This window comes from Babylonia areolata, chromosome 34 (assembly GCF_041734735.1).
Source record: "Babylonia areolata isolate BAREFJ2019XMU chromosome 34, ASM4173473v1, whole genome shotgun sequence".
In the NCBI taxonomy this organism is placed as follows: domain Eukaryota; kingdom Metazoa; phylum Mollusca; class Gastropoda; order Neogastropoda; family Buccinidae; genus Babylonia; species Babylonia areolata.
Window position 1 is genome coordinate 9,208,910 of NC_134909.1, and position 18,913 is coordinate 9,227,822.

The 18,913-nt window shown below is 44.2% G+C and overlaps 2 protein-coding genes across 2 annotated transcripts in view; both read right to left on the bottom strand.

Annotated features, from left to right (window-relative positions):
* Window positions 1–18,913, bottom strand: part of LOC143277613 (uncharacterized) — a 236,577-nt gene that overhangs the window by 111,089 nt on the left and 106,575 nt on the right. The gene's annotated exons all lie outside the window — the stretch shown is intronic.
* Window positions 1,072–18,913, bottom strand: part of LOC143277317 (uncharacterized) — a 41,810-nt gene continuing 23,968 nt past the window's right edge. The window contains exons 14-20 of the mRNA XM_076582098.1: window positions 16,329–16,472; window positions 16,003–16,039; window positions 7,349–7,410; window positions 6,082–6,156; window positions 5,281–5,457; window positions 4,266–4,352; window positions 1,072–3,543 (exon numbers count right to left, since the gene is read on the bottom strand). Coding sequence (XP_076438213.1) covers window positions 3,512–3,543; window positions 4,266–4,352; window positions 5,281–5,457; window positions 6,082–6,156; window positions 7,349–7,410; window positions 16,003–16,039; window positions 16,329–16,472 — 614 coding nt within the window. The 3' untranslated portion in view covers window positions 1,072–3,511. The remainder of the gene's footprint in view (window positions 3,544–4,265; window positions 4,353–5,280; window positions 5,458–6,081; window positions 6,157–7,348; window positions 7,411–16,002; window positions 16,040–16,328; window positions 16,473–18,913) is intronic.

The window sequence follows — 18,913 nt, forward strand, 5'->3', positions numbered from 1 at the left end:
ACATACACACAGAAAGAGAGAGAGAGAGACTCACACACACAGATACACACACAGACGCACACAAACACACACAGACACACACACACACACACACACACACACACACACACACACAGACTCACACACACAGATACACACACAGACGCACACAACCACACACACACACACACACACACACAGATACACATAGACGCACACAAACACACACAGACACAGAAACGCACACACACACACACACACACTGTTCACAAACAAGAAGTCCTTGAATGCTATGTGTGTATGTGTGTGTGTGTGTGCACGCGTGCGCGCACGTGTGTGTGTTGGTTTTTGCATGTACGTGCATGTTTGTGTGTGTGTATGTGTGTGTGTGTACAATATACAAATATTGTTTTAAGTTTGGTAAACGAATTTAGTGTCATGAAGTTTTCCTGGTACCATGTTGAGTTTTCCTGCTCCGGGTTTTATTTCATTTTGTGTTATGTATGGTCGTTGAGTTGTTTGTGATCAGCCAAGCAGTCAGATGACAGATAGTTGTTGACACAGGCACTATTGTTTGAGGCCTACTCTTTCACTGTCCAAATAATTCATGAAGGAAAAGTGTATGCAAATACCTTGATTGAGATCTTTCTGTTTCAGTGTGTGTTACCTGTATGTCTGTGGTCAAATGACACTGAACTTTTGATGCTGAGCAAAGGGGGTGTTTTCAACTTGACAGTGGTCATCTGGAAATGACAGATCATTTCTCGTTTTTATTACATCCATTTTGATCTGCCCCATGCCGTAAATATTTGTCTGCTACAAAACAGTAGACCCCAAAATCAGCAAATTACGTAGCAGTGGTATGTTTGGTTAAAATGTTAGACAGGTGGGCTTGTTTGTTTAATGCACATCAGCTGGGTTGCTTTAAAAGTTTGTATTGAAAATAACACAGAGTTGAAATGCATGTTTATACTGATATTGTGTGTGGAAGCAAAGTCTTTCTGTGGCATGTGTCAAAACTAACTGATTGTAGTTAAACAGAGTTCAGTTTGACACAGTGTATGTATTCACAACATAAAGCACACACAATGATTCATTAAATACTTTATTCATCATCTTTTACTCTTCAGATACATGCTTATAACAATGGATGAAGAGTACATACTCACATATGTGTTCTGATGTGTTTGTGCGCGTGAATGTGTGTTCGTGTTGATCAAGTTTTGCATTGGTCAACATTATCCTCAGCTGTGCTCTAACAATTGTCAGGCTATGACTAAAACCTACATTAAAAATCGAACAGAACATTATCTTAAAGTTATACTTCAAATTAAAGTTTAAAATAAATGTTTGGTAAAAAAACGAGATGTCAAATACAGAATAATACACTGGTATGTGTATATATAAATGATCAGTCAGTCCAGGAATGACATTGCTTTAATCAAAGAAATATCCAAGGCATGCATGACTCAGTGAGTATAACTATACAGAATGAACTGAAGCTCAAGATCTCCTCAACACTTGTCAAATAACAAAACACAAAAACAAAACCAGAGTGGTGGCCTAGTGGATAAAGCATCTGACAACAAAGCAAGGCTCCCGTGTTTGATTCACTCACAGACCAGGATTTCTATTCCCTCCTCCACTAGACCTTGGATCGTGGTCTGGCTGCTGCACGCTCTTTGTGCATGTAAAATTACCCACGGCAACAAGATAACTGTCCCTGGGACATGTGTGTACTTTGATAAGTAAACAAAACAAACATGGTGACAGGGAAAAGGGGAATAATCAGGTGTAGTTGAATTGTAGTAGTGTGCTCTCCCCAGGAAAAAAACACAGCACAGTACAATGCAGTCCAACGCAATACAGTGTGACTGCATTACTAAAGTAGAATATTACGTTCATGCTGACGGTGACAATATTTGTACACAGATAATGAACAACAGAATATATAAATTTTATGGCACCGAGCAGATTTATTGAATATCACAAAGAAAAGAGAAGAGTAACTATAGTAATACTTGAAAATATAATCAACAATTACAAAATAGTTCAAACATGTGCTATCACATTGTCACTAGATACGTTTCAAGTCAAACTCCACTGCAGTTCAAATTCTGAGCAGATTTGTTTGAATATCACAAAGTAATCATGAATTATTGACACCAGAAAAGAAACAGAGCAACCAATAGTAATACTTGAAAATATAATCAACAATTATTAATTAGTTCTAACATCGTCATGTGCTATCACATTGTCACTAGATACGTTTCAAGTCAAACCCCAGTGCAGTTCAAATCCGACCATGAAGAACAACAGAATGATACTCTGAAAAATCAAACTACATTCTGTTAGACACATAAAGCATTGCTTTTATCAAAATATTCATTCAGTTTATCTTTTCAATACATGCACTAGATCTTCAACTTCATTTAACAAAATCTACGATAACAAATGGAAATGTACATGAATAAAAACACAATGAACACACAATAAGATGTAAAAGAGGAAAATGAAAGAGTGGATCAGAAGAGTTGTGGACTCAAGGACCAATCAGCACCTGCCTCTCTGATCAGAAATGCTTAAAAAAAAAAACGGCTAGTCATTGTCAGAATCTGCAGTTATCATTGTGCACGAACATTTCTTTCAAATTAATGACAGTTCAAGTTAAACCAGGAAACTTTTTCGAACAAGCATGTATGATACGAGTTTAATAAATTGTGGATCAAAGAATGTTGATTTGTTGATAGAGACTGTTGATGGTCGTTTGGGAACACACTGCTGTAAGTGATGAGACCTATGCACAAATCTTTTAGCTGCCTACTACGCCTCCATTCGGTAACATATTATCGCAAATTATCAATCGAATGCACAATTCCGACAGTGACAAGAGTGTTTTCAGGTAAAATGACTGCCTTTGACCGAAACTGGCAGTAAGTCTATTGTGGCTGATTTCATACCCTTGTGAAAATATCCATTTGCAGAAGACACGTTGATTGTGTAGTTAGTGTCAGTGTGTGTGTTCTGTCATGATTCTTTTCTTTAAACTGTCGACAAGAAATAAAACATCACGCCGTCTTTAAACCCGAAACAAACGTACCAGCATTGAACCAGAAATGACCCAATCAAATCTTGTAGATCCAGAGACAAAACAGAAAAGACATTCAAGATCCAGAAATCCAGCTTAATCCGAAAGATTTAAACATATCATTGGTATGAGTAGAAACATTTTTTCCAGTGTGTTCAATCCAAATTTGGCACTGACAAAGTATTTCCAAAATGAAATAAATGTGTTCAGGTTAACCACACACACACACACACACACACACACACACACACACACACACACACACACACACACACACACACACACACACACACACACACACACAGAGAGAGGGATACAAAGACAGCCGAAACATGTGTTGTCACACAGACTCACATTATGTGTAGAACACACACGTAAGAGAAGAAGAAGAAGAAGAAACGCCTCATTCAAAGTCGGGCAATTGTTGCAGCAGATGCAGGTTTGTTAACCGGAATTTTCATAACCACCATCCGTTCCTGGAAACCAAAATGAAAATGCTAAGAGAGGGAGAGAGAAAGAGAGGGAGACAGAGAGAGAGAAAGAGAGAGAGAGGGGGGAGAGAGAGACTGTCAGACAGTCAGACAGAGACAGCGATAAAGAGAGACAAAGTGTGTGTGTGTGTGTGTGTGTGTGTGTGTGTGTGTGTGTGTGTGTGTGTGTGTGTGTGTGTAGGAAGACACAGAGAGAGACAGACTGGGTCAGAGAAACAGTGTGAGAGAGGCAGACAAAGATGGACAGAGGGAGAGACAGAGAGAGGTGAGGGAAACATAAAAGAGAGAGACAGGGCAGATAGACAGAAGGGAGGTTGATCGATAGAGAGTGGTAAAACAAAGGGAAAGAGAGGAATGATGGACGAGTACAGAGAGACAGAGAGAGACAGACAGACAGACAGAGACAGAGAGACAGAGTAGGAGGAAGGGAAGACAGACAAAAACAAACACACAGGGACAGTGAAAACAACATGTGTATCCATGGACATCGGAAAACGTGTTGGAACACTTGCCTGTACAAAACATTAATTATTCACAACGATAAACACACTCACGCACATGCACTCACGTGTGCACAGACACAGACACATACTGGAACACACACACACACACACACACACACACACACACATGTATGCATGTACAAACACACACACACACACACACACACACACACACACACACACACACACACAGAGGAGAATTACCCGAGGTGTGTGGAGGTGGAGACATGGCACTGTACACAGACTTCAGTCCTATGTCAATCGGCTTCAGCTCTTCATACGGCCCTGTGTCTGGAACAACACACACAGTGAACAGCTCACACCACGTGTTACAGTCATGTTGAACAACACACAGTGAACAGCTCACACCACGTGTTACAGTCATGTTGAACAACACACACAGTGAACAGCTCACACCACGTGTTACAGTCATGTTGAACAACACACAGTGAACAGCTCACACCACGTGTTACAGTCATGTTGAACAACACACACAGTGAACAGCTCACACCACGTGTTACAGTCATGTTGAACGTCCACACTCACCTCAGGGGATACTGCTGATGGGAATCACCAACCTGGCAAAGTGGGGAGGAGGACATACAGGGGCCGTAATCAAGACAAAAATCATTTTGCAGGAAGACAAGTTACCCTTGACAGGGTAGAGACCCGCGGTTACAGTTTGCCTTGAAGGCCAGGTTATCTTCGTATTCATGACACACAAAGTGCACTCAGGCAGTTAACCTGTGGTCTATAAATAAACATCCCGGGGATTCCCTTCTGCACATGCTCTTTTACTTCAGTCACACCACAGTGTGACAATAAAAGAAAAGAAAAAAAAGCTTCAGTAGCAAAACTTGGATTAAGGTCAGCAGCTTGTCAAATCAAGAGGCCACTTTCACATTCAGACACATTGTCCTCCCTGCTTTACAGCCAATATGTCGGATTGACATATTTCTCTGGAATGAACCAATTTTGATGATCTGCAAAATTCGGGCATTCCAAATCTATTGTCTGCAAGTGCACTCACTTCACAGCTACATACGTAATTCATATGGAAAATAATGACGTCTACTAGTCTCAATATGTCATTTTTGACTGCCAAGCGAACAAAGGATAAAATCAAACTATCAGAGGCTGGATTCAAGACATGGTCTCTCTGCAAAACGCCTGTTTTCCTTAAAATAACCACTGCAACAAAAGGATTCGCCATGTTTACCTCTGCTTCGTGGGCTGTCACCCTTGGCAGATAGCAAGGGTAAATTGTCTCCAGGTTTGTAGAACTGCAGGTTGGTTTTTGTGTTCCTGATACGGGATATCGCTAACCCTCTGGCAGTTTGCCTTACCTCAGGCAGATTACCCCCAGGCACACATTTAACCGCAGGCAGGATGGTCTCTTGAATACAGCCCCAGAACGACACCATGAAAAGAATGTAACAGAATCATGCAAAAAGCCAAAGAGCGAAGTGGTCAACGCTTTGCGCTTCTGAAATTTACGACCACAAAGATATGTAAAAGATTTGGGATTAAATAAAAGCAATGATAAACGAAACTAAATTTACTTTGAGAACAGAAATAACCCACAGCCCAGTACACTGTACACAACAAAGACTTGTGGATATGTTTGCTGAAGCCTGCAGTAAAGAGGGACAAACAGATAACACCAAAGTTGATTGAGAATACGAAGAGAAAAATAACACATACAAATTTCCTATCCGAAAAAAATATTTGTTGTATCAAGTATGAAAATAATGACTGTAAAGCAGCAACAAAAATCAAAACATTTTGCACAGTTGGCACATAATAATTTGTTTGTATATTTTGAAGGCATGCATCTATGTAACCAACAAGCACATAAATGAATGTATAAAAGAGAAAAAACAAGAAGAAAAAAAGACATAACTATGGATGAAGGCAAAGAAAAACAAAAGTCATTTGTTTAATTGATCAGTCAATTGATAGGGTAGTGAATATTGATCAATCCATTCATTCGTTCAGCCAAGAACAGGAGGAGCATTACCTGAGGTGTGTGATGTGTGTGGAGCTTCAGACACAGCTCTGATCTCAGACCTCACTTCTTCGTACGGCCCTGTGTCTGCAACAGCAGTCATTCACCTTGCTGACACACTGACTGTGAAGCCTGGGTAGGTGTCATTACTTTACACACTTTGTCAACCGACATATACACACTTTTTTTTCGGGGTTTTCTTCATAAGAGTGAATGCTTTGGAGTAGTGATTGGCATTACAGGCTAACATTTTGGAAACAGTGGGTTGAATTCAATTAAAAGTATTACTATCACTGTTGGAGCAGGAAGATGTAGCAAAAACGTGTCATTTAATGAAACAACAGTCAAACACTTCCTTGAAATCTGCAAGTGCAAACTATCAGAGGCAGCCCAAGGGGGCAAGTAAGAAAGAATAATAATCCACAGGGAAATAAAAAAAAATTTCTTGGCAGTAAATCCCAAGTTAGAAACTCGACACTAGCCCCAAAAGTCTGAATTCCTCATTGGATGATACATGATTTCCTGGAAAAAAAATCTTTCAATAAAATGATAGTCTTAACATTTCCTTGAAATCCCTTTATGTAATAATAATGCTAACATGAACATTCATGACATCTTGTTTCAAGCTTATGTAGTTTTTAAAGTTAAAGGTTAAACCAAGACTGGTTTATGATGCTTCTTCATGGAAAACAAGACACCATGGCCTGGATTAACCATTCACTCGATAACAGCATATTATTATGCATCATTCAGGGTTGTGATGCAGTGTCTAGTTTTTCATCTCGGGACATACTGTCATAAGTTTGCTTGAGTCCCATGTGGATTATTATTTCTTGATATTGGCCTCCATTGGCCGTGTACGGTAATTTTCTTCTTGTAGACTTAAAGACAATGTTCAAACAACCATTTTTATCAAAAAATGTTTCGCAACAGTTTTCTGCTCATGCTGGTTTTTTGAAAGGTATATTCTTCACAAAAGAGATGTTCTTACCCCACTAAGGGGAGTTTCTCTTTGTTAAATTGAGAATGTTTCTCTCCAGTCAGCAGCCAGGTGCAAGTAGCAGGCCCAAGGAGCACTCCACGGGAGTGACAAAACGGTCAGCAAGTGCAACAATGAGACATTTCTAAACTCACTCCCTAACCCCTGCACTCCCAACACCAAGTGGAAATGAGTTTTTTTAAGTTAAAAATTAAACCAAGGCTATTTTTCAACGCTTCTTCCCCTTCATCATGAAAGACGTTAATAGTTTTAATCAAATGTGACCTTGGTAAAGCTTACCATCTGTGGCCACACCACTAGCAATGGGTGACATTGCCAAGGGGGTCTCCGTTCTGGCAGCCCTGAAAATACATGAGGTGTTTGTGATGTCCTGTCAGACGACAGCAGTGACTATGGTGTTTGTGATGTCCTGTCAGACCACAACAGTGACTATGGTGTTTGTGATGTCCTGTCAGACCACAACAGTCACTATGATGTTTGTAATATCCTGTCAGAACAGTGACTGTGGTGTTTGTGGTATCCTCTCAGACCTTGTTAACAGTACAACAGTGACTATGGTGTTTAAAATATCATGTAATACCTTTGTAAGACAGTACAACAGTGACTATGGTGTTTAAAATATCATGTAATACCTTTGTAACACAGTACAACAGAGGCTGAGGTGTTCATAATATCCTGTCAGACCTTTGTAACTATACCACAACGATAATGGTGTTTTTATATCCTGTCAGACCTTGTTAACAGTACAACAGTGGCTATGGTGTTTTTATATCCTGTCAGACCTTGTTAACAGTACAACAGTGACTATGGTGTTTTTATATCCTGTCAGACCTTGTTAACAGTACAACAGTGGCTATGGTGTTTATAACATCCTGTCAGACCTAATTAACAGTACAACAATGACTGTGGTGTTTATAATATCCTGTCAGACCTTGTTAACAGTACAACAGTGACTATGGTGTTTATAATATCCTGTCAGACCTTGTTAACAGTACAACAGTGACTATGGTGTTTGTAATATCCTGTCAGACCTTGTTAACAGTACAACAGTGACTATGGTGTTTGTAATATCCTGTCAGACCTTGTTAACAGTACAACAGTGACTATGGTGTTTGTAATATCCTGTCAGACCTTGTTAACAGTACAACAGTGACTATGGTGTTTGTAATATCCTGTCAGACCTTGTTAACAGTACAACAGTGACTATGGTGTCTATAATATCCTGTCACACCTTTGTAACACAGTACGACAGTGACTATGGTGTCTGAAATATCATGTAACACCTTTGTAAGTATAACAGTGACTATGGTGTTTAAAATATCATGTAACACCTTAGTAACACAGTACAACAGTGACTATGTTGTATATAATGTCCTGTTAGACCTTAGTAACACAGTACAACAGTGGCTATGATGTATATAATGTCCTGTCAGACCTTTGTAACACAGTACAACAGTGACTATGGTGTTTAAAATATCATGTAACACCTTTGTAACACCTTAGTAACACAGTACAACAGTGGCTATGGTGTTTATAATATCCAGTCAGACCTTGTTAACAGTACAACAGTGACTATGGTGTCTAAAATATCATGTAACACCTTTGTAAGTACAACAGTGACTATGGTGTTTATAATATCCTGTCAGACCTTGTTAACAGTACAACTGTGGCTATGGTGTTTATAATATCCAGTCAGGCCTTAGTAACTGTAAAACAATGGCTATGGTGTTTATATCCTGCCAGACCTTGTTAACAGTGCAATAGTGGCTATAGTGTTTATATCCAGTGAGACCTTGTTAATAGTACAACAGTGGCTATGGTGTTTATAATATTCTGTCAGACCTTGTTAACAGTACAACTGTGGTTATAGTGTTTATAACCTGTCAAAATGAAATGAAATTATGGTGCTTAGAGCCTCGCCGACCACTAAGGCCATCTCAAGGCTATCGCCGCGTCAATAACTACTACAAGGATAAAAAAACAACCAATTAAAACGAGTCATCACTTCAAACTTTCCACTCCAAAGTTAAAAAAAAAACTTCCATAGTTTAAAACCTTCAAATCTGGTTAAAAAGGTTCACTTCTTTTAAGAAGTCCATCAGCGCCCACGGAGGGACATCACGAAACAAAGTCTTCAAAGAAACCGCCGTGTAATGTCTGCGTCTAACGTCATGCAGATCCCAACAATCAAGGAGCACGTGTTTCACGGTGAGAGGCTCGTCACAGGGAATGCATCGAGGGGCCTCTTCCCCCTTCAACAAGTAAGAATGAGTAAAAAAAAGTGTGCCCCGTACGCAGTCTGCACAGCACAGACTCCTTTCTGTTCTTCACCCCCGAAGGGAGGGTCTCTTTTAGGTCCGGACGGATCTGGAAGAGCTTGTTGTCCGTCTGGGTGCTCCACTCCTCTTGCCAAAGATCCTTAACGTACGTGTTGACCTTCCGCTTCATGTCTGTATAGGGTACCAAGGATCTGGATAATTCTTTCTTTACAGCGTTCCTGGCCAGCAGGTCCGCCCTTTCGTTACCACGAATGCCAACATGTCCGGGAACCCAGGCCAACATAACCTCGTATCCTTTCTTCGTTGCGAGAGTAAACGTTTCATAAAATTCCAGCAGTTTGGGATGAGTGATATTCCTGCAGGCGATCGCCTCCAGGGCTGACAAGGAGTCGGAAAAGATCATGAATCTCTTCTGTTTTGAAGAGAGAACCATTTTTAACCCCAGAACCAGTGCGGTCAGCTCCGCAGTGTACACCGAGCTGTCAGACAGGATGTGTTCCATTGAGGGCCGGTCAGGAAAGGCGGGACAGAACGCAGATGCGGCGACCCCGTCCTCTGACTTGGAACCGTCAGTGAAGATGCTTTGAAAAGTGGGGAATTTGTGGCACAGTTCCGAAAAGTAGGTTCTGTAGGCCAGAGAACTGGTGGTGTCCTTACGGTACAAGGCCAGATCGAATCGGACCTCAGATGTTGTAAAGGTCCACGGAGGGCTGTCAGGGAACTTAGAGAAATCCGAGATGCCACCGACATCCAGATCGGCCTTTTCTAAGTACGGCTGAATGCGGAGTCCGAGAGGAGGTATGCAGTTTGGGTTGTCTGTAAATTTCTTATCGAAAGGGTTGTTGAATACAGCATCGTAAGCAGGGTTTGTAGGTTCAGAGAACAATTTCAAATAATAGTTCAGGGTCAGCTTCAGTCTGCGGTTGGAAAGAGGCGGTTCCCCCGCCTCTGTGTACAGGCTGTGCACAGGGGTGGTGCGGAAAGCACCTAAGCTGAGACGGAGCCCTTGGTGGTGTACAGGGTCCAACAGTTTCAGATAGGACGGTCTGGCCGAGCTGTATACCACACTTCCATAATCCAGTTTGGACCGGACCAGGGCTCTGTAGAGGTGCAAGAGAGTTCTCTTATCAGCACCCCAGTTCGTGTGTGCCACAACTCGGATGATTTTAAGGGCTTTTTGGCAAGATACTTTCAGCTGTTTAATGTGGCTGAGGAAGTTCAGCTTCTGATCGAAGACGACCCCTAGAAATCTGGCTTCCTTGACCGCCGGGATGGTGGATGTTCCCAGACGGATTTCAGGGGTCCGGATAGAACTGGCGAAAGTTATGAAAATGGATGCATTCAGTTTTGGAGGATGAAAACGTGAAGCCATTCTCCTCTGCCCAACACTGGATTTTGTTGACGCAGAGCTGAAGCCGTCGCTGGATGCTGGCGTACGTGCTGCCGGTTGCATATAAGGCAAAATCATTCACGAACAGCGAGCTGTCCGATCCTTTCTGAACGGATTGAACGATGTCATTAATTTTGATGCTGAAAAGAGCCGGCGACAGGATGCTCCCTTGCGGGACACCCAGCTCCTGCTCGTGAATGTCGGACAGGGTGGTGCCGACTCTCACCTGGAATTGTCTGTCTTGTAAAAAATTGTGGATGAACTGAGGCAGGTGTCCTCGGAAGCCGAGCTTGTGCAAGTCCGAGAGAATACCAAACTTCCACGTGGTATCGTAAGCTTTCTCCAAGTAAAAAAATATGGCCACCACATGCTGTTTGTTCACAAAAGCATTTCTTACAGTGGTTTCCAGACGAACCAGATGGTCAACGGTAGAGCGATGCTTGCGGAAACCGCACTGTTCTTTCGCCAGAAGGCCGTCGGTCTCTAGTTTCCACATCAGTCTACCGTTGACCATCTTCTCCATCAGTTTGCAGATGCAGCTGGTCAGTGCAACTGGGCGGTAGTTGGAGGGGTTCGAGGGGTCTTTTCCCGGTTTCGGCAGCGGGATTATGAGGGCTTTCCGCCAGGAGGGTGGAAAGAAGCCTGTGACCCAGATGTGGTTATAAACTTTAAGCAGGGTGTCCAGACAGGTTTGGGGAAGGTGCTTTAGGAGTTTGTAATGGACCTCATCCATTCCTGGACAGGAATCCGTACAGGTCTGAAGGGCAGATTTAAGTTCGTTCATTGTGAAAGGAAGGTTGTAATTCTCTGTGCTGTCGGAAAAGAAGTTACATGGTGTTTTTTTCTGACAGGTTTTTGGTTTTAAGAAAGCGAGCAGATTTGTTAGCAGATCTCGAGTTCTGTTCTATTGTGGAGGCAAGCAAATTGGCAACTGCTTTCTTCTCTGTGACCTGAGCGTCTGAGAGTTTAAGATGGTGAAAGGTCAGGCATACGTTTTTGCCCTTAATTCTTTTTAAAACCCTCCACACTTTCTTCTTGGGTGTGTTGGCGGTTAAGGAAGAGCAGAAATCTCTCCATGACTTCCTCTGGCTCTTTTTAAAAACATACCTGGCTTTCGCCCTCAGCTGTTGATGGGTTCGAACGCTATCGGTCTCCGGTCTCCGAAAGACGCGTCGCTGCGCTCTCTTCCGAGACTTGCGGGCCTCCTGACATTCCGCGTTGAACCAGGGCGTTCTAGGGACCTGAGGCTTGGAGGTAGACGATGGGACTGCTGCTTTGGCGCAATCTAAAACGATCCGAGTCAGAGCGTCAGCAGGGTCCTTGCTTTTCAATACTGTTTCTTCCTGCAGCTCCGCTCTTATCTTGGTGGTAAAAAAACTCCAGTCTGCTTTGTCGTAATACAGGCGGTCAGGCAGAGAGTCACCTTCTCCATCTGTGGGGCGGAGGACGACAGGAAAGTGGTCACTCCCGTGCAGATCGTCGTGCACTTTCCACTCGTAGTCCAGGACCAACGATGGATCGCAGACCGACAGATCTAAATACGAGAGCTTTCCAGAGGACAGATGCAGGTAAGTGGGAGACTTGTCGTTAAGACAGCACACGTCCATGTCTGAAAGAAGGTTTTCCAAGAGAAGACCTCGGGCTGATGTCATCTCACTTCCCCAGAGCGGGGAGTGTCCATTGAAGTCGCCCAACAGTAAAAACGGACGTGGGAGCTGGTCGACCAGGTTCATGAGGTCCTGCCTCAGAACGCGGACGGAAGGAGGAAGGTAGAGAGAGCAGACAGTGATGGTTTTCTCAAGCGTGACTCTGACTGCCACCGCCTGTAAAGGGGTGCTTAAAAGAACTGTACTGTATAAAAGGGACTTGTGAATAAAAAGAGCGACACCTCTCGTCAATCCCTCTTGCTTCGGTTGAGCAGGTTTAAAAACGGAGTTAAAACCAGAGAGAGATAAAACCTTGCCATCTCTTTGCAGAGTCTCCTGCAGCGCCAGCACTGAAGGTTTCAAAGCACGACAAAGCAGCTGGAGTTCCTGAAAATTGGCGTGGAACCCCCGGATGTTCCAGTGGATCACTGCCATTAAAAAAGGTTAAAAAAAATAAAGCAGCAGCCTATTCCATCGCTACCCCCTGCTCCTGTGCTTGCGGTGGCTCAAGGTCCGCCAGGATGGAATATTTATTTTTCGAAATAAATTTTTCTGATTCCGACCGAGTCGGAATATCCACCACCTCGGCCCCTCCCGATCCCGCCGAGGCCGCAACCCTCCCCTCCTTGAGTTTTGGAGGTATGGGGGGTTTCCGGCCACTTCCGCCAGCCCGAGGGCCAGGCAGACGAGAGGCGGGGCGAGGGGTGCCGGGGGGTGGGGTGGGGCGGGAGGCGGACAACGTGCCTCCGCCCGAGGCTTTTCTCTCCCGCCCAGCAGCCCCTGAGGACTGCCGCACAGGATGGGAAGGGGTGGACACGGCGTCTCCACCCAAGGCCAACGGTTCTAACAAGGCGGTTAAGTCGTCCGTCTGCGTTCCTGTGGACGTCGTCTGGACCGCGACGTCCACCATCCTGGGTCTGACGACAGAGGCATACGACGCCTTAGGCGACGCGGCCTCCACCTGTTTCTTTGCCTCAAAGAAGGATATCTTTTTTTCGGTCTTGACCTTCTGGATTTGTTTCTCTTTTTTCCAGGCGGGGCAGTCTTTCGATGAGGACGGGTGGCCACCTCCGCAGTTCGCACACCGGGCTGCACTGACGCAATCGCCCTGGTGCGCCGCCTTCGAACAGGTGCCACACGCCTCTTCCTCCTTACATCGGTCCCTGACGTGTCCGAATTTCTGACATTTAAAGCATCTCAGAGGGGACGGCACATACAAGCTTACACTGACCATGAGGTATCCGACCTGAATGTCCTTGGGGACATCCGGGCAGCAGAAGGTGAGGAAGAAAGTGTTGGTCGGGACTCTGTCCGACCCCTTCCTCACCGTCACCCTGTACATGTCGGTCACTCCCTGAGAGGACAGCTCGCTCTTGATTTCAGCTTCAGACACTCCTTTCAACTCTGGGCATCTGATGACCCCCTTTGAGCAGTTGAGACCTTTGTGAGGGGAAACCTTCACCGCCCTATCCACGAAAGTGGTCGCCTTGAGAAGGAGCTGTGTCTGCCTTTTGGACTCCATCTGAACTAAAAATGCTCCGCTCCTCAGCCTCTTGATGGACTTCAGCGATCCTGCCAGACACTGAAAGCCCTTCTGGACAGCGAAGGGGCTGAGAGCCGACAAGGGCTTGTCGTCATCAGCGCCCTCCATCACCAGCCACGATGGCCAAAAACCAGAGGTCTCGACGACCTCCGAGTCGAAGTCGGAGTCGTCCGTTCCTTCTCGTCGTCTTTTGCCAGAGTTAGGGGGGTGTAGTTTTTTTGAATTCATGTTGAAAAAATGTGAATTCATCCCTCCCTTACCCACCCACCATGGGGTCCAACTTAGGGGCCAGGGTCAAGGGAACACCAGCTTGACCCCTTTCAGGTTTCGGGAGGGATATACGACCAACAGTCCAGCTCCAACGTGTTCCCCCCCGATCATGCCCAGCTCCCGGGGACAGAGAACCGAGCACTACGGGGGTTACCTTCGTCAGCCACTAAACTGCCAGTCTTGACCCAGCCCCACGAAGGGGTAGCCGATTGACACACACGGGCCAATGTGTGCCGCCTGTCTTAGGAGAGGTCCGAGCCAAAGGGATGTGTTGAGAGCAGCGTGCTCTCTCAATCCCCAGGATCTCATTCCCCTCCATCACAGGTCGCGCCGCACGGCAAACACGGCGGGTCTAAAGAAGGCCGCAGAGAAAAAAAGAATGTGGAAAAGAAGGCTTGATGGGGAGCTGAGGACAGAAAAGAGGCAGTAAAAAGAAGAATAGAGAACAGCGAAAGGGACAGTGGGTCACGTTTAGTTTGGGCCTCACTCACGACCTGTTCGGCATGGGAAGCCCTATCAGGGGCATCAGTACAAAACCACCACTTATTCAGCCCTGACAGCTACGATGGCTATGTAGGCTGTCAATTAAGACCTGGGATCAGAGCACCAAACCCCAAGAAGCACTGATGCCCCCGCCGACATAGCTCGCTCGATCACTGGCCACTAAGCCTCCCGACCACGACAAGGTAGTGACCCTCCCGGGAGTGGGTCAGGAGAACACCAGCCTGACCCCCTCCAGGTTTCGGGAGGATATCCTGTCAGACCTTGTTAACAGTATAACAGTGACTATTGTGTTTGTAGTATCCTGTCAGACCACAACAGTGACTATGGTGTTTTTGTAATGTCCTGTCAGACCACAACAGTGACAATGGTGCTTGCAATATCCTGTCAGACCTTTGTAACACAGCACAACAGTGACTATGGTGTTTATAATATCCTGTCATACCACAACAGTGACTATGGTGTTTATAATGCCCTGTCAGACAACAACAGTGACTATGGTGTTTGTAATGTCCTGTCAGACCACAACAGTCACTATGGTGTTTGTAATGTCCTGTCAGACCACAACAGTGACTATGGTGTTTGTAATGTCCTGTCAGACCACAACAGTGACTATGGTGTTTGTAATGTCCTGTCAGACCACAACAGTGACTATGGTGTTTGTAATATCCTGTCAGACCACAACAGTGACTATGGTGTTTGTAATATCCTGTCAAATCACAACAGTGACTATGGTGTTTGTAATATCCTGTCAGACCACAACAGTGACTATGGTGTTTGTAATATCCTGTCAGACCACAACAGTGACTATGGTGTTTGTAATGTCCTGTCAGACGTTTGTAACTATACCACAACGATAATGGTGCTTTTACATCCTGTCAGACATTATCAACCATACAACAGTGGCTATGGTATTATTATATATTGTCAGACTACAACAGTGACCATGTAGTTTTCAATTTCTCGGGTGCTCAAATTGCTCAAAGGGAGTGGCACAGACAGATACCGCATCCACAAGCACGTATAGCTAAGTGCACATGCACGGACGCATGCATACATGCAAATCTGAACACACACAAAAAGAAAACGAAGCAATCATTTGACTAACTAAAGGTGGTTGTTTTTATCATGTATTGCAGATGTAAAATGGTAATAATAATAGTTTGGCGCATTTAATGTAAAACTGTGATGTCCTTGAAATAAGTATCATAATAACATTGACTATTTATTTGATTAATAGTCTAATTATTTTCAATTACATACTCAATGTTGCGAATTGTAGTGATACACAGAGATGCACATACCTCTCATCCACTGACTTGTGAGTTGTTGGCTGTTCTGCTGAAAAATAAGAAATTGAGAAAAATCCATTACCAAAAAGAAGACAAAGGCCCACACACATAAGAACATCCCTACACTCATTGTACTCTCTCTCTCTCTCTCTCTCTCTCTCTCTCTCTCTCTCTCTCTCTCTCTCTCGTAAAATTTCCATTTGACTTAACCCTCCATACCCTACTCCAACCAAACCAATCTCTGTGTGTGTGTGTGTGTGTGTGTGTCTGTGTCTGTGTGTGTGTGTCTGTGTCTGTGTGTCTGTGCATGTCTATGCTTGGGGAGTATGATACCACACCTGTAGCCGGCAGCCTTCTCCATCTCATCACGTACTGGTAGATATTCAACACAAGAAGAACGACCACAATGACTGACAGTATGGCCACCACCACGATCAGCGGGACTTCGTTACATGTTGATGTCTGGCCACAACTGCATGTGCCTGAAAATAGATAAATAAAAACATCACGAAACACAATAAAACAAGATGAAATAATATATATTGAAATACAACAAAATAAAGTAAAATAAAACACATTAATCTCAACATTAACTATCCTGACTTCGAAAAAGCCTTTGATATAATCCACCACCCCTCGCTCTGGAAGATTTGTGGAGCATGTGGATTTCCAAGAAAAGTCATCAGCATCCTGAAAGACATGTAGGCCAACAACCAGTGCTGTGTACCTCACGGTGGGCAACAGAGGGAGTGGTTCCACGTGAAGACAGGAGTCAGGCAGGGATACGTGATTACGTCCGTTCTTTTCCTCGTGATTGATTCGATGATGAAGAGAGCCACTGCAGACCAACCAAGAGGGCGTATGTAGCAACTGACAGATCGGCTAGAAGACTGCAACTTTGCGGATGGTATCGCTCTACTCTTGCACACCCAAAAAGACATTCAAGACAAGACAGACAGTCTGTTGGACAGCAAGAAGCGTGGGACTCAAGATCCATTTTGACAAGACCAAGGTAATGAAAGCGAAGAACAAGAGCACAAAAAACAATACAAATGTACATTGTGTGGAGATCAGAGGGAGTTCAGGACATCAATCATCTTAGCAGCAATATTTCAGTTGACAGCCACATGGAAAAGAAGATCTCCATCAGAATCGGTGCCTCAGCTCAGGCCCCAGTAGACTGCAGAACATCAGCAAAACTTCACTGCAGACCAACATCAAACTAAGAATTTACAAATCAAATGTCCTGTCAGTTCTCTTATACGACTCGGAAACCTGGAGAACGAACAAGAAACCTGGTAGCCAGCTTACAAGCTTCTAAGGATGGTGTTTCCGTCGAAACCTCAGAGTTCACTTGGAACAGCATGTCACCAACATTGAAGTGAGCAGACACATCAACATCAACAGCATCGTTTACGAGGTGGAACAGAGACACTGGAGGTGGCTGGGCCTCGTCCCATGAATGTATAAAATCAGACACCAGCATGCTGCTTTCAGATGGGCACCACCAGGAAAAAGAGAGAGAGACCGACCACTTGGCACACAGAGAAGAACTGTGGAAGAAGGGATGAGTACAGCAGGCAGGGCCTGGAACGAAATCAGCTGCCTCGCTCAATACAGAAATGACCGGAAAAGACATGCTGGCGTTTGTGGTCCAGCGGGAGCAAAGAGAATTGAGTAAGCAAGACACCAAGAGAAGTAAAATAAAATTGAAGTAACACAAAGACACAGAAGGACGACAGAAAAAACTCGCACCCACCTGGTGCTGCTGGATTGCGACAGACATGTATGACAGGTGTGTAGCTGTCAGACTACAGGCATGTATGACAGGTGTGTAGCTGTCAGACTACAGGCATGTATGACACAGGTGTAGCTGTCAGACTACAGGCATGTATGACACAGGTGTAGTAGTCAGACTACAGGCATGTATGACACAGGTGTAGCTGTCAGACTACAGTCATGTATGGCACAGGTGTAGTAGTCAGACTACAGTCATGTATGGCACAGGTGTAGCTGTCAGACTACAGTCATGTATGGCACAGGTGTAGTAGTCAGACTACAGTCATGTATGACACAGGTGTAGTAGTCAGACTACAGTCATGTATGGCACAGGTGTGTAGCTGTCAGACTACAGTCATGTATGGCACAGGTGTAGCTGTCAGACTACAGTCATGTATGACACAGGTGTAGTAGTCAGACTACAGTCATGTATGACACAGGTGTAGTAGTCAGACTACAGGCATGTATGACACAGGTGTAGTAGTCAGACTACAGTCATGTATGACACAGGTGTAGTAGTCAGACTACAGTCATGTATGACACAGGTGTAGTAGTCAGACTACAGTCATGTATGACACAGGTGTAGCTGTCAGACTACAGGCATGTATGACACAGGTGTAGTAGTCAGACTACAGTCATGTATGACACAGGTGTAGTAGTCAGACTACAGTCATGTATGGCACAGGTGTAGTTTTCAAACTAGTCAGTCATGCATTACACATATGTATTTGTCAGACTGCAGTCACACATGCATTACACATAACGTAGTTGTCAAACTACAGTCAGTCATGCATTACACATATGTAGCAGTCAGGCTACAGTCAGCCATGCATGACAGGTGTGTAGCTGTCAGACTACATACAGGTGTAGTAGTCAGACTACAGTGAGACATGCATTACACATATGTAGTAATCAGACTGCAGTCAGACATGCATGACACAGATGTAGTTGCTATAATGTGAACCGATGTTGAAATTTTTCCTTTTTTCTTGATTTTTGTTTTGTTTTTGTTTCTAAAGATTTGTTTGGCATTGTTGATCATGTCCATAGTGTACTATAACTAACTGTTCACGCTTTATCAGTTGTAACGGGTGATATGGCCAAAACAATAACATTGCTGCATCCCCCACCCCCCACTTCCCCC